This window comes from Alosa pseudoharengus, unplaced genomic scaffold (assembly GCF_046254945.1).
Source record: "Alosa pseudoharengus isolate Yale_2024_CS ecotype anadromous, Long Island Sound unplaced genomic scaffold, YU_APseudo_1.1 YU_APseudo_1.1_scf_23, whole genome shotgun sequence".
In the NCBI taxonomy this organism is placed as follows: Eukaryota; Metazoa; Chordata; class Actinopteri; order Clupeiformes; family Clupeidae; genus Alosa; species Alosa pseudoharengus.
Window position 1 is genome coordinate 9,872,550 of NW_027468685.1, and position 16,622 is coordinate 9,889,171.

General features: G+C 40.1%; 2 protein-coding genes across 2 annotated transcripts in view; both read left to right on the forward strand.

The window, feature by feature from the left end:
- The window catches only part of LOC143140458 (ras-related protein Rab-25-like), a 230,825-nt gene extending 224,087 nt beyond the window's left edge, over positions 1–6,738 (forward strand). The window contains exons 2-6 of the mRNA XM_076301378.1: positions 329–384; positions 1,529–1,724; positions 4,754–4,947; positions 6,087–6,167; positions 6,534–6,738. Coding sequence (XP_076157493.1) covers positions 348–384; positions 1,529–1,724; positions 4,754–4,947; positions 6,087–6,167; positions 6,534–6,661 — 636 coding nt within the window. The 5' untranslated portion in view covers positions 329–347 and the 3' untranslated portion in view covers positions 6,662–6,738. The remainder of the gene's footprint in view (positions 1–328; positions 385–1,528; positions 1,725–4,753; positions 4,948–6,086; positions 6,168–6,533) is intronic.
- A 3,577-nt stretch (positions 6,739–10,315) lies between these two features.
- The window catches only part of syt11a (synaptotagmin XIa), a 22,082-nt gene continuing 15,775 nt past the window's right edge, over positions 10,316–16,622 (forward strand). The window contains exon 1 of the mRNA XM_076300920.1: positions 10,316–10,544. Coding sequence (XP_076157035.1) covers positions 10,511–10,544 — 34 coding nt within the window. The 5' untranslated portion in view covers positions 10,316–10,510. The remainder of the gene's footprint in view (positions 10,545–16,622) is intronic.

Below are 16,622 nucleotides of genomic sequence, written 5' to 3' on the forward strand. Positions count from 1 at the left end.
AGGCCTCTGCTTTGTTATTGGCTAGCTACAGGCTCTACCTGAAGTACAGGAATTCAGGATAATATGGGCAGGCCAAACAGATGCACCTCCCTAGAGAGAAAAGACATCTCATTGTCATTCTCCTTGAGGTTGTGTCTGTTGTCGTCACGTTAGCTCCACTTCCTGCTCCACCTGCTCCCAGGCCGCACCCCTCCCGCCCCCCATGTCTGTCACGGGCCGGCTAGTCTGCATATTTCCCTCTGAGGTGCAGCCTGTTCAGCAAGCTTGGGACCTTCACAGCAGATCACCTGCTCTCCTTACCTCCTCCCCTGGGAGACACTGTACATGATTCACAATCTGGGCACCGTATGGGGACTGATATGACGTACAACTTTGTCTTCAAGGGTGAGTTATTATGTTATGTTTGTTTTTATCATGACAGAATTGGAATGGCAGCTGCTCAGGTATCAGTAAGGAAAAACTGTTTTGGAGAGTATCATATGACCATTGCACTTGTTAAATAAACAAAAACTCCACTTCTCTGCTGCCTAGTACACAATTGGCCAAGCAGCAGTTTGAGGTCAAGAAAGATTTTGTATCTGGCAGATGTAGTTTAAAAAAAAAAAAAAATCAAAAACCTTTACTGCTGTGTGTGGATGAATGAATGAGGAACTACTGACAGACTAGATCAGTCGCCTCCACCATCACATGCCACTTAGATGTAAGTTAAGCAAGACCACAGATGTTTGAGTAAATGCACAATTTGCATACAAACATGCTGTATACATGCATATGATGATGTCATAATAAGCGTACACACACTCACTACTTTTGTAGGTTTTAACAATCTATGCAATCATATGTAAATAGCTCAGTCAATAGTAATCAGTCATTCCCCAGAATATGTCAGTGGTGAGAAGAACCATCCAAGAGTTGGCCTCACCTGTTATGGGTGTGTTGTAATTGGACTGACGTGGCTTTTGCATTTCAAAAGACAAAAAGTACAATAGGAAGAAGTGGGAGAAAATATGTACAATCAACACCAAACCCTGTTAATCGCTCTGTTACCGCCCTGCCCACAGCCCTGTCCACTATCATAGCAGTGCCCTGTTAGCCTATTCCAGCTTGTTCAAGGGGGTGTGATGTGTACAGTTTTTACTCTGTCTAAGGTAATGTTCTTAACATTTGCACGAGCAAAACATACATCCAGTTTGATGCATTGCATCATCTGTTTTCAAGAATTGTGATATCATGGCATTGTTTTGGTCATCTGGAAAATGAAATGCTCAGCACCTTTTAGCATTTAGTACACAATGCCCCCTATACCTTGTGTGTTGTGTGGTGAGAACTCTGACCTTAGTTTCATTTTAACAATGTGGTGACAACAGTGAATGAATTAAAATGGTACCAACTGGCAACATGTTTAAATTGGGCACTGAGACAATATCCACAGTTATTGGCCCTCTAAAGATAAACTATTGATTTGACTTGATATTGAAACGTCAGCATGAGGCATGAAGCTGATTAAGGTTTTGATCTAATGCTACAGTGGTGCTCATCGGGGAGTCAGGAGTTGGGAAGAGCAACCTGCTGGCTCGCTTCACTAAAAACGAGTTCAACCATGACAGCCGCACCACCATCGGAGTGGAGTTCAGCACCAGGACCATTCAGGTGGACACCGCCGTCATCAAAGCCCAGATCTGGGACACGGCTGGACTGGAGCGCTACAGAGCCATCACTTCAGCGTGAGTGAGCCTCCTGTTCATAAACATCTTACAGTCAGCAGTCTCCTGTCTACTATTGAAGAGTTTGGTTACAAAACGGTGTATACTCTATGAGGAGCGTAGCACAAGATCCTGGGCCTCTGCATACTGTAGGCAGTCCTGATGGGCCCCCATGTTCCTTAACCCAGGTAAAATAAAATATATTCCAGACTTTTCAAGGGCTCTCTCTCCCCTTGGGCCCCTATAATCAGTAGTGGTTTTAGCCCCAGTCCGACGCCCCTGTACTCTATTTTAAAACATTTTTATAAATCTTTTTTTTCTCCAAGTGATATCAGTGGAACTGCAGTCGGGTTAATGTTATCTTTACTACGTAAATAAAAACAAAACAACTGCAATTTTATTGATATTATCAGAAATGTACAATACAAACTTGATTTATGAATCTTCCTGAAAATGGAGATCGGCGGTTTTTGAACCATGCTCCTCAAATCTTCATTGGATTTATAAAAATCTTCATTGGATTTATAAGGCACTTGCTGTGCTTTATGTAAAATGTCTTAAAGGAGTATCACTACATAATCTGAAAAATGTGAATGAAATATCTGAATCAATCTCTTTAAAATCTCCCTAAGAGGATATTCTTTTCATCAACAAAGAGCTTCATAGGCTGTATCTGCTAAAAGCATGGCAAGTTATATACAGTTATATAAGTTATACAGCCATTACACTTAGGCTTACTGAAAGTGCACTATGCACATGTATAATTTACATACATGTATCATTTAAACATCCTTTCTTGTTTGCATTAAGACATTAATTAAACAGTATTATGATTAATTGAAATCACATTCTTGTCCAATACCTAAAATCTACTGATCTTCAATCCTGTTATGAATATTTTATTCTAGAACAGCAGATAAATGTACTACGTTTTCAAAATATGGATATTTTAAGATAGTAAGTACTGTAAGTAAACATTTATTTATATAGCACATTTTATAGCACAAAAGGCACACACAAAGCACTTTTCACAAACAGTAGTAAACAAGTAAACAAAAACAGCATGAACAATCAACAATTATCAGCAGCTTCTAACGGTGATGTTCCTTCAGGTCAGGAATAGGCAAAAGTACATCCAAATGTATTTTCAAATAAAATTCAAATACCCTAATTTTTTGTGTATGAAAATAAACTACAAAATACAATAGCCACACCATGTATCTAAATAAAATACTGTATTTTTGTATTTTGAAAATACTAAAAAAGAAATACTCTTTAAAGGGAACATGAAATCGCTATGTAAACCTTCCATATCTGTTTATTTACTCTTTCATCACTATACTGACTTTGTTGATTAAGTGGACAGTGTTTGAGCAACAGCTTTTCTCTGCCTACGAGAAATGTCATGAATCTGCAAACAGTCAACAGATCAACTATGCTGACCTGCCTGTAACTTCTCATAGCCTACTGTATCAGAGATGTACTCAGGCAACATGGAGGATGTTTTGATGAAGAATCTGTAGTCACCATCATTACCACAGCCAATTCAGCCAAGTTCAAATTGAACTATTGAAAAAATGAACTTCAAGATGGTCTATGGCATTATTGCATTTAAAGAATCACTTCAAATGTGCTTAAAAGTAACGAGTACTTTATGCTCATATATTTCAAATGTAGTGGAGTCAAAAGTACAGTATTTGTCTTTCAAATGTATATTGGAGTAAAAGTCACAAGTTTCCAAAAATAGTAATACTCAAATAAATTACAGACTCAAAAATCATACTTAAGTGCAGTAATCAAGTAAATGTACTTAGTTACTGTCCATGCCTAGTACAGAGAATGAAGTCTCTGACATCAATAAAGTCTCTGTCAATGCAGGCCCAGAATGATACTGCACTGTGTAAAGCTATTGATCATGTAGGATCATGACCCTTTTAGTTGGTTTTTAACAAACTGGGTACTATGTAAATGCTAAATGGGGTTATATTGACGCCAATGCGGATATATGGATGATACATGAGGTAACTTTTTGAGCAATGTTGCTAGGAACCACATAATGGTTGCCATGTATTCTGCTGATACAAGAAATTGATGGTTAAAGTTCTCAAGAAACTGAAAATAAATCTGAAGAAGCTTGAGTTTGCCATGAAGAAGCCATTGTCTTTAACCCAATCAAATACAAATTACAAAATACTATTTTGTGTTTGAAATATGTATTTTGAATACATGTATCATAAATACTACCTGTCCCTGCTTCAGGTACTATAGAAGAGTAATAGGCACCTTTCTGGTGTATGGCTTGACCAAGCACCTGACCTATGAGTACCCTCTGTTACCGCCCTGTCCACTATCATAGCGTTCCCTGTTAGACCATTCCAGCATGTTCAAGGAGGTGTGGCAGGTAAAGTGATTTCCTTAACATTTGTACGAGCAAAATAAATGTCCGGTTCAATGCATTGCATGATCGAAATTCAAAAATGGCGATACTGAAATGGTGGGCAAAAAGGTAAAAATAATATCATTAAAGGGCAAATGTCAGGTTAACAATTGTTTTTATTATTAATGTTCATTTACAGCCAGCATTTTAAAACACAATTGAGCGATGGCATCATAAAAGGGAGTCGAGCCAAGAAAGTATTATGTAAATATCTACAAGATTCAAGAAGCTTTATTGCCATTCCTACATTTCCATGTAGAAGCAAAATTTAGTACTCAGTTGATTAAACAAAGCAACCCCCCCATAAATATAAATAAAAATAGTAAACAATTAAAAATAGGTAAACAAATATAAGAAATTAATTGTAGAGAAAGAAATGTTTTCCTTTTGAGGCAAAGGGCATCCAAAAAAGTATTTTGTATTATTCTTAATTACAATTTAACCTGACAATTGGTGTTTTAAATGGCTGTAAATGTTGTCGTAGTGCATTTAGAGTAATAGTTTTAAAAATATGTATATCTTCACTGATTTATCTACACATTAACTAACATTAATTAAACATTTCGTTAACCTGACATTTGCCCTTTAACTGCTTACGGTGATCTTCCTTCAGGTACTACAGAGGAGCAGTAGGTGCCCTTCTGGTGTACGACTTGACCAAGCACCTGACCTATGAGTACGTGGAGCGTTGGCTGAAGGAGCTGTATGACCATGCTGACCCTCACATTGTCGTCATGCTCGTGGGCAATAAGAATGACCTTGAGGGTCAACGGACGGTGCCAAAAGAAGAGGCCAAGGACTTTGCAGGTGCTTTTATCTTAACACGGTCTCGGATTGTGTTTTGATCGCATTTGATCCCATCCAAAGAAGTGGAATGTTACTTTCAGTCAATGTTTTTGTTATGTGTTGCCCCTCTGGAGTCAAATAATTGTGCTGCTCTCTCATTATCAGAGGCGGACAGAGTACACAGCTTCATTACTTGAGTAAAAGTACAGATACCCTTTCCTAAATTTTACTCAAGTACAAGTAAAAGTACAACAGTCAGATGTCTACTTAAGTAAAAGTACTGAAGTACTTGTTTTTAAAAGTACTTGAGTATCAAGAGTACAAGAGTACATTTTCTAAATATTGCATTACTACTGCTACAGTGCTTACATTTATGTACAGAAACGTCCTACATGGAGTTATGAAAAATGTTAATGTTAATACCTTGGAGAATGTAAAAGGAATTGAAGTAAAGTAAAAGTAAAATCGGGTCATTTTCATCTTTTTACCATGTTGCCAGGGATGGGCAGTATTTCTAATACATGTATATAACATACGTATTTCAAATAGAAAATACTATTTTGTAATTGAAACACTTGAAGCGAAAACTATCATGAACTTGTTCAGAAAATTTAAATAGTCTGGCGAGGTGGGGCCACGGGTTGGCACATTGGATGGACCTGCTGCGTCTTCATCCATTGTTTCGTCCATGGTTTCATCTCTTATCTAAATACGACCATGGAGTTGACTTTGGCGGAAAGCTGAAGGTGCTGATAGGCTGTCCCAATCAGTGGCGCCTGCAAAATCCAATCACGTTTGAGAGGGAAACAACAAATTGAGGGTTTCCGAGATTTTTCTTTTTTCCTTTTTTTTTAGAATAAGTAACGGGTACTCACGGTTATGGATAGAAATGTAGTGGAGTAAAGAGTACAATATTTGCCTCTCAATTGTACTCAAGTACTGTACTCAAGTAAATGTACTCCGTTACTGTCCGGTTCTGCTCATTATATCAATATATAGCAAATACTGTATATATACTAATATATAACATAATATATAACAAATAACGAAATAATATTTTATCCAGGCTAAATTCAGAATATTTGATAGAATTTATTTTAAGATAGTAGGCTACGTGTAATCATATAAAACTGTTCTAATAGTGACTTGTGTCTTTACAGAGAGCAGAGGTTTGCTGTTTATGGAGACATCAGCTTTGGAGTCCGTAAATGTTGAAGCTGCCTTCCTCGAAGTCTTAACAGGTCTGTTATGTTCGACCATCATCTAAAGAGTGCATTAGCACAAAGTACTTATATGTAATTCCGTGCAGTTGTCTACAATTAAAGAGGTTCTAGTAATCAATATCGCCTGTCTTTTAGCTTTATACAGGCCACATTTGGAAAGTGAAATCATTAAAAGCTGTGTAGTAGTTTAACTTTGTAATATGTAGGAGTCTAACATAGGATAACATACTGTATGTACCTATCAACCGCAACCCCCTAAATGTCCCTTTCTGAGATCTTAAAGTTGGCCTTAACCTTGACATTGACCTTGAGCTTACTACAGTTTACAGACCTTGACCTAGCCTATGCATGTGTCCTCTTAATGTTTTTGTTTCTTTTATCCAGAGATCCATAGGAAAGTGGCCAGCAGAGAGGTCACTCGAGGATCCATCAGTGCCGTGACCCTTTCTTCCTCTATCGGCCCAACAAGTGAAGCCCACACAGAAAGCAGATCATGCTGTGGGAGATCCTGATTCCATTCCCCATCCACACCCCATTTCTTTTTTTTATTAGTGTATATAAAATAAAAAACACATTCATTCCATTGTGATCCTTAGAGACAGTCTTTTACTGGATTAATTTCAAGACATCCTTAACATACAGCAGTTGGAAAAGCTTTTCTGAAATGTGTTACCAGTGTAAATAAAAACCTCATTCTATGGTCATAATGTGAAACACAATATTTAATTGGATTCATTTCTGAAATAAAAAATACAACACAATTGGAAACACTCCTGCATCCTTCTGCGACAGGTTTTGTGTTCTGTCCCTGTAGATTTTGCATCGCATTCTTTGCATTGTGTGAAATAATCTAAAACTATACAAATGTAAATTACAGTGAGAACTCAAAAGTCTATGCAGCGCAAAAGAGGCCCTAATTAGTCTCCACTGTAGACTTTCAGGAACCAAAAGGTCTCTCTGTTCAGTGCTGATCAGTATTCAGTTTCAAGTTGACTTCCAAATGGGCTAGTTTAGGCCTATAGTATGTGATGAATGTGCCTGTAGATGGCAGCAAAGGCATTCAGCACACTAAGCATGAGTTTGTAACCACCACGCATTCACTCACAAGTGTGTACTCCTGTTTTTTCCACTTTTCAGTGTACATTCAGGCAGATTGTGATTTTTGTATTTGGTGGCATTATCTGATTCTAAAACTGTACACACACACTCTTAAAACAATGTGCTGAAAACAACACAACTTGCATTGTTTTTAACACATCTCTGTGTCCAGATAGGGACAATACAGTTTGTGTTGTTTCCTTTTTTTTATTTTTATAAAAATATTATGTTTTTATAACACATCTCTGTGTCCAGATAGGGACAACACATTTGTTTTAAGAGTGCATGTACACATACACAAGGACAAGGACAACACATCAAACTAAGCACTAAATATTCATGACATGACAATGATTTTCCTATTTCTCATCATCCAAATGTTTGATGCCATATCTAAAAGGATTGTGGTTTACTAGTATCAATATGTATGTGTTAGACATACAAGCTTACAGCAAGGCTGCTGGGGAAAGTATACGGTCAAAAAAATTAAGGGAACACTTCAATCATACACTGGATCGGTACTCTGACACGGTTTGGTTCTGAGCACAAGTAAAACTTTTGAGACGAGTGTTTTATTTTGCAAGAACTGTCAGACATTCTGTGAATGTAGTTTGAAAATGGAGAAAAGGGTGGAAGGTTTTAAAAAAATGTGTTTTAACAATTGAGGAAAACTGTAAGTGTTCCCTTAATTTTTTTGAGCAGTGTAGTTTTCTCCGTCACTGTCCCGTGCTGTAACGGTTGCTGGGGAGAGCTGGACTGAAGTGCAAGGGAAGTAGCTGAGAGGCAAGCTTGGAGCAAACAGGATTCTTTGATCAAACTTAGAAAACCGCGATACAAACAACAACCTAACAACATCAATGACCGAGGGGAGACAGAGGGTTTAAATACACAGGGGGTAACAGGGCACAGGTGAACAAGGAATAAGAGACAGGTGGAAACCATAATTAAACTAAAAGACTAGGATCAGGTGAGGGGCGGAAACACAGGCACAGGGAACAGAAACAAAGAAAGGAGCACAAGACACAGGAAGTAAACAAAGCAAACAGGAAGACACAAGAGTAGCAGGCATGATGGTTGTGGTTATGGATATGGTTATGGGATTTGGCAGATGCTTTGGCTCAAAGCGATATACAAATACAAAACAATATAATACTTAAATTTAACAGCGAATAATTTAAGATGTTGGTCAGACTATATTAAGGAGAATAGCAATAATAAACAACAATGTCAATTCAATCAATAGCCTAATGCAATAAACTATGAAAATAAAGGAAAATAGCGATAACAAAACACTAATGTCCATTCAATCAATAATATAATAACAATAACAATAGCATGGTAAGACTGGAGAATATCAATAATAAACAACAATATCAAATGAATCAACCGCCTAATGAATATAAACAAATTATAACACATAAGAAGCGCTTAATGAACTAAGTGCATGTTGAACAGATATGCCTTTAGACTCTTGAAAGACCCAAACTATCACAGGATAGGAGAGCACTGGGCAACTCATTCCACCAACATGGAACTACTGAGGAAAATAGTCTTGAATTTGAGCTAGTGTTTATGACTGGTCGACACAACACAATCTCATCAGAAGACCGCAGTGGACGGTTGGGGATGTACATCTTAATCATTGAATTAAAATAACAGGGAGCATATCCAGTCAGTGTCCTATAGGCCAAAGTGAGAAATTTTAATTAAATTCTGGCTACTATAGGGAGCCAGTGGAGAGTAACTAGAAGAGGAGTTACATGTGTCCTTTTTGGCTGATTGAAGACCAGGCTTGCTGCAGCATTCTGAATCAGCTGTAATGGTCTTAATACACAAGCAGGTAGCCAGGTAGCCAGCTAATAATGAATTACAATAGTCATTCCAGCTTGGAGATGACCATGGCCTGAACAACAAGTTGTGTGGAATCTTGTGTCAGATAAGGTCTGATCTTCCTAATGTTGTAAAGGATAAACTGACATGATTTTGCAATTGAAGCATGTAGCTCAGAGAAGTTAAGTCTTACACTCTGGAGTGATGGAGTAATCACAGAGACTTTCTAATGAGACACAGCACTCAAAAAATCCTCCATAGAAATGCATGGGGCTAGTTTGTAACGCCAATATGGCCGTTGTCTACACATACCCCTTCCTCAGCAAAACGTCGACATGTGAATACATTGAGCCAATCATATGGTGTGTTGTGAACATATCTTGCCAATCATGTCTTGTGAACTCGCTGCTGGAGCAAGATTGGTGTCGTGAAGCCTTGCGCACGCGCATTTCTGCTGAGTAGGATGCCGATGACTGCCCAAAAAGCGTTGCTCTATGGCCGCCGAGTGGAGGGACTTGCCTAAAAGGACTTTGGTAATCATCACAATTTGAGCAGAATTGTATTTGCTTTTTATGAACCAATCAGTCTGCTGATGTACCAGTAGAAACGTTGGGAGAAACTATCCTGTCAAAAGCTTGTTTCAGCCTCTTTATTCAACTGTTGTTTGTCTTCAGGGCAATAACAGCCGTGATTAGGTGATGGAGGAGAGAATGGTGTCATGACAAGGACAGTGGCATTAACTGGGTGATCACTAGATGGTGCTAATTCTCCAGGTTGTATATTTATTGCTTTTGTACAACAACCTACGCAACCTGTCAAGAGCCTTACAATCTCTGTTACATTAATTAATATTATTGGGGTAAATAGTGGGGGGTCGTAAGTTCTTATTGGGAGGCTAAGGGTCCAGACTCAATTACTGTGTCTAATTCACTGAAGTCACAATTTGAATGTAGAAACCCCATTTAAGCATGTAGCTTCCTGCTATGAGATCACTCTTTACAAACAATACAAGCTGTACACGGCCGCTGCACACATGGGTTGTGCATACATTGACGCTGAGAGGATGTCACTGGAATTAGCCTATTAAATTAATTCTAGCACCAGGGGGGCGGCGCTAAGATGCCTTCCACTCCATTCCTCGGGTACCAGTCTCGTGCCGCAGCCGGAGCTCGGACGGAGGAGGAGAGGACGAGAGCGAGCACGGGCGCGTTCATGAGCGCATCCCTTAGGAGGACGCAACAACTACTGGGACTGCTAGCAAAACAGGACTGCTCAACCCTGACGGTCCAACAACCGGGCGTTTTACTGACCGGGAGAATTAGAACAAAAACAAAGTATCATTCATGGAAATAAAATAGACATCCGGTTCATTTTATTTTTTATTTTGTTTTTTGTTTGTTGTCTAATCGGAAGACAAACGCCGGAGTTCCAAAATGGCTGAAATGACCAATTTAAGACCAACCTATGGTAAGTGGTCGCGTTTATATTCTAGCAAATGGCCGCATGGGTCAGTCAACATTATGGCTATTACAATTCCACATAGGCTACCATTTCATACACCGAAGAGGCGTTATAGCCTAGTCACTGTCTAGAGACATATAGCCTAATGGCATTGTGTCCATCTATCGCCTGACTTCACGGTGTAAACAGGCCATGTTTTGTAGCCTATGACGGTTTTGGCTGCGAAATGTCACTGGCTAGCTGTGTTTGGTTAGACGAGATTTCCATGTCCCGCATAGGCCTTTGGCTATTAATATTTAATTCAAGCTGACTTAAAATCGTTGACTGAACACAATGCTGACTCGTCTGTGTGTGGAGCTAGTATACTGCAAAGTTAAACCTTTCTATTAAGTAAATTATTTAATAATAAAAAAGGTTTGTTTGCTCGTTCCATTACTCGTTTGGGATAGGCTGGGCTGCCAGTGAAGTTGGGACGTTTGTTCTTAAACTTTGATGGGTATAAGGGTTGCACTTGTATAGATAATTTACATAGTAAAAGTGGTTAAAATAACACGAGTGTGTTAGAAAAATAGTTTGGTCAGGCATGATATTTCAGCGTGTTTTGAATGCGTTTGAGTCATATTGGGATGCTTTCGTCGTGAATTCCACATTCCATTTTAACTGCTGGTCGTCAGAATGCGTGATGTACAGGTTACATTGTGCTGATGCACGGCAGCTTTGACAGGTTGACGGAGATGAGTAAGAGATGTTTTTCCTAAGAACGCACAGGGCTCTCAAACAGATGGAGGGTTTGGGTGCGCGCGGCCTGCTGCGCTCATGCCGCCTCCAATTCTTTAATGGCGATAACTGCGTGTGGGTTGGGGAGGATGACGTTATGTCTATTCCCGGTGCTAGGCATCAACCGGCTCCGCTCTGCTTTTGTTTTAGTAAAGCAACCTTCAATGGATAGGATAGTCTGTGTCATGTTGCGTCAAAAATATTTGCCGTCTTTTTGTCTGTATCCAAAAGAATCAGTAGCTATGAATTACATTACACCTATTCGTATTGTTTGTTTTTCACTTTTCACTGTGACAGGTTAGAAACGATTGACATCAGACAGAAAAAAAACAAAATTAGGTTGAAGTTCGCTCAAGATAATAGGTCTGCGTTTTCCCTCAGAAAATGTCTTGTCAAGATCATCACACTACTACTGGTAGGGATAAGTTATGCAACGTGGCAACCGTCAGTCATAACGAATACCCCAACCGTTACCTGCAGTTATCAGCTGAAAGGGGTGAAATGAACAACATTGCTACAACCATAAGAATTATATAGTAATGCTGTAATAATAATAATAATAATAATAATAATAATAATAATAGGCCTAATCACCATCATCATCACCATATTCTTTGTGGTGACCTTTTTGGTCAGTAGTATTAATAATCCCTACTGATATGGAATACAGTTTAATCAAAAATCTATTTAGGTTTAATCACTAGGCCCTACATGTGGGCCTACAGAGTACGGATTGATAGTGGAATGCTTTGCAGCAGTACAGAGCACATGCAGTTTCCCTTGTGTTTCTGGGGCGGTAGTGGCCACTTAAGGATATGTCTGCTAACAGACAGACAGACAGGATGTCTCTGAGGGCTTTTTGTGACTGCCCTTATTTGGTCTTTGTGTTCACTGTTCCCTGGATCGTGCTTTCAATCTTTTTTTCTCTTTCCAGTTAAATGAACCCTTTCACCCCAACTCACACTGTCTCCGGAGTATTAGGCCCATACACACCATATTTTCAGGGTTTATTACAGTTATCTATATGTGTATGTGTATGTATATATGCTATAAATACATAATGTATATTAAACATTATGTAGAATAGTAATTTGCTCATTTATCAAAATGATTTGCATTCTTCTGTCAGACTCTTTATGCTACCATGGTAACAAATGATAACTCATTTGTTCTCCAGAAAGTTTGTTTTGTGATGTCATGTGTTCCGGAACAGAAGTGCTGCGTTGTGATAGGCTGGCAGCTGGAGGTGTGAATAAGGGGTGTGATGATGTAAAAGGACCAGGGTCAGGTATTTTTAAGAGCATTGCTGTAGTTGCTTGGAAGGGATGCCATAACGTGGGTGTGTGGCATGTGTGGTGTGTGGAAATGTTGGCAGACATACCAGGGTGCGTCGCCCACCTTTAGGATGTCTGTGAGCACGAAGAAGACAACATTACAGCTTATACCAGGGCGTGGGTGTGTAGCCTCCTCAGGACCATTTATGTCTGGTCCTGATACAACCAGTGTCCGGTCCAGAGGCTGTCACCATCCGCACAGGTCTACTTTGTAGGTAGTTAGTTCGTTAGTTCGTTAGTTAGTAAGTTAGTTAGTTACTTTATTGTCCCTTAGTGGAAATTATTTTTTTACAGATCTGTACTATAGCGCCATCACATCACATTCCATCTACTTGATACTGATGGGCTGGTAGTTCTGCATTGAAACCATTTAATACACAAGAGCTTGTGAAGTTTCATTACCATTCTAAATTAATACACCAATACATTTTAATGAACCTTGGTGGTCTGTGTAACCATAGTAACAGAAGCACAGCAAACTGAGTAAACAGAATGAGGATTCTCAGAGTGTTCAGAGTCTTCCTCTTCAGAGTGCTGTTTTCACCACCACTTGCCTTAAAGATTGTTATGTCCAGACTTCAAATGATGAAAAACAAATATGCTTTAAGAATGTGTGATGTTACAATTGGCCATGACTATTAATTTAATTCAGTTCAATTCAGTTAATCTAGTTCCTGGTTTTGGTCTTGTACGATGTGTTTTCTTTACACACATGCAAACACACACACACAAACACACACACACAAACACACACACGCACACAGTGGGCTTTCCTGTCCTTTTGTGATGTAACAGAAAATCCTTTTGTCCACCTTCTCAGACAGGCTCTCGGTCGTGCAGGGCTTACGTCACTTTGTACTGCACATCGTTTCTTGGTGTTTTATGCCCCAACGTTGTCTTCAAGGCAGCGCTGCCTGGAAGGCGCTATGGTTAGGCATTGGTTAAGGTCAGGGTTAGGATTAAGGTGCCTTTAAGTCAACGGTGGCAGAGCTGCTTGGAAGACAACGTTGGGGGCATAAAACACAATCGAGCGCTAGTACATCTGGCTTACCCCACGAGTTTACACTCTCAACCACCTGCCTCACATCAACACCAGCCCTGCCCGTCCGACCTTCAGAATATCTCCAATTCACATAGCCAATACCCAACTAAAATGACAGCACATTGGCTTAGGCAATACACACTCAAATTCACGTTTCATTGTGTTCACTGGAATAATGTTTTTTCAGGGGGACAGGGGACAGGGGGGGGGGGGGGAACTGATGGTAATCCTTAACCCCTAACGGTGTTACACATTACAGTAACTCTGCCATTGATCTGTAGACCTGGTTTTAGTCAGTAGTTAGAACCATGGAAACTATAGTCAAATCTTTTAGTTGTCTATTTAATAAACAAAATTGTGAAAATGATATTCAAGGCTGACTCTGTAAATCACCTTGACTTGTTCTTATGGTATTACCCTATACACATAAAACCTGTAGTTACATGAACAATATTTTTTTCTGTTTTCATTCTGGTACTTATTTTTTGTGCACTCTGTATATCATTTGTTTGTCATTAGGAGGATCTACCGGTACATGTTGCTCTATGGCGGTATAATATGTATTTATGTGCTATGAATGTCTGATAAAAAGCATTTAAATATTTTTTTCTAAAAGCATCATAGCCACAGTTATTTACATGAGGCTCAGTGAGCTTGTGTCACTGAAACTTGTTTTCTCTGGTTCAACCCCACAGGTTGTTTACACCAACGCAGGTTATGTCTAACCGCTTCAGTGTCACAGCAACTGTTTGTTTGACAATTTTTGTCATGGGCCTCAAGGTGTTCTATATGAGCGTTCAAAAGCTCATAGCATCTGCACAGTTAGCACGCGACAACCATGTAATGATCTTTACTTGAAAGACCCAATAAGCTACAAATGCTGTTTGATGATGGTAAATACATTACAGAAAAGGCGTTGAATCTTTGAGACATTGAGTTCTCACAGTAGCCTAGGGGCAGCCGTGGCCTACTGGTTAGCGCTTCGCACTTGTAACCGGAGGGTTGCCGGTTCGAACCCCGACCAGTAGGCACGGCTGAAGTGCCCTTGAGCAAGGCACCTTACCCATCACTGCTCCCCGAGCGCCGCTGTTGTTGCAGGCAGCTCACTGCGCCGGTATTAGTGTGTGCTTCACCTCACTGTGTGCTGAGTGTGTTTCACTAATTCACAGATTGGGATAAATGCAGAGACCAAATTTCCCTCACGGGATCAAAAGAGTATATATACTTATACTATATAGAAAGATATCTAGATAAATATACTCTATATTTATGCTAGTACCAATGACTATGTATACAGTCATTGGCTAGTACAAATGTCAACTTTGATGAGTGCCTCTGGCCAATGATGGTGGCATGTTGGAAGTGTAAATTTGAATATGTCTTATGTCACATATGCATCTTGAAGTACACAGCCATTCAAGTACCAGCCGTTTGCATATTATAAGTATATTGTTGTTGGGCATTTCAGTGCAAATGATGGCATTCGAATCCGTATGTAGGGTGTGTGTGTTCGTGTGTATGTATGGAGGAGCATGCTCTCGAGGCCATCGCTGTCTGTAGTGGTGTTTGTGTGTGTGTGTATGTGTTTGTGTGTATGTATATGTATATGTGTGTGCGTGTGTGCGTGTGTGCGTGTGTGTGCGTGCCCGCACTGCAGCAACAGCAGTGCTGGTGGCTGCGGAACAACGGGCTGATTTATGTGTTGGTTGGCGCGTGGTCTGTGCGGGGTGACAGGCCCCTCTCTGTGCCCGTGTGAAATACGGCGCTGTGTCCCCACCGGAACAAGATATCTGCTGTCACCATACGTCGCCTCACACCGCGCGGCGGAGAGACAAAGACCACTTCCCCCGCAGCACACGCGGCCACAATGGGACATGCAGAAGGAACGACGATGTGTGTGTGTGTGTGTGTGTGTGTGTGTGTGTGTGTGTGTGTGTGTGTATGTGTGAATAACGAATGTGTGTGTGTGTGTGTATAAGTGTGTGTGTGTATATGTGTGTGTGTGTGTGTGTATATGTGTGAATAACGTGTGTGTGTGTGTGTGTGTTTGTGTGTGGGTGGGTGGGTGTATGACAATGACGCTTTTCTAGGAGCTTTTGCTACCTTCAGTATTTGGCCAAATAGAAATATTCTGGCAAATAGAATTTGGAAACATGAAATGCTTCTGAAACCTGAATTAATTCCTGAATATATCTGATATATACTGAACAGACACACCCTTTTATCCCGCGGTGATTGTGGCTGGTTCTCTCTGATGAACGGACCACTTGTGGTGGATTAGGCAGGCTAGCGAAGGGCTTCAGAGCGTCTTTAATAAAACTCTCTCCTCAATTTAGGAGATTTTAGTGTTGATTCCGACTGCTTGAATAAAGCCTCATGGCAGGAGTGTGTTTCTGGAAACCGGCTGGGTTCTGAGTTCCGTCTTAGAGCTGTTTGGGTTCTGACGTAACTTGGATCACTCCAAACAAACACCAAGCCCACCCTCTTATTGTGATGATGCGTCACCCATTTATCCTTTTTATTCTCTCCTTTCATCCTCCCATCAGCTCTCTTTCTTTCTTTTAGCGCCTTCCCGTCCTCTCTCACTCTCTCCTCTTGTCTCTCCTCATCCTTTGCTTCTTCCCCTCCTCTCTTTTCCTCTACTCTGTTGTCTTCACTTCTCTCATTTTCTCTCCTCCTCTGCCCATTCTGTCTATTCTTCTCTTTTCTTCTACTCTTTCTGTCATCTCCCCTCCTCTCTCCTCTCCTCCTCCCTCTCCTCTCTCCTCTCCTCCTCCCTTTCCTCTCATCTTTCCTCCTCCTCCCTCATCTCACCCACACACTCTCATCCTTCTTTTTCTCCATTAATCAGACAAAAGCGTCATTGCTCACTGATGAGGAGTGTAATTTAGCTTATTTATCACATCCGCTCTCAAGCACACACACACATTT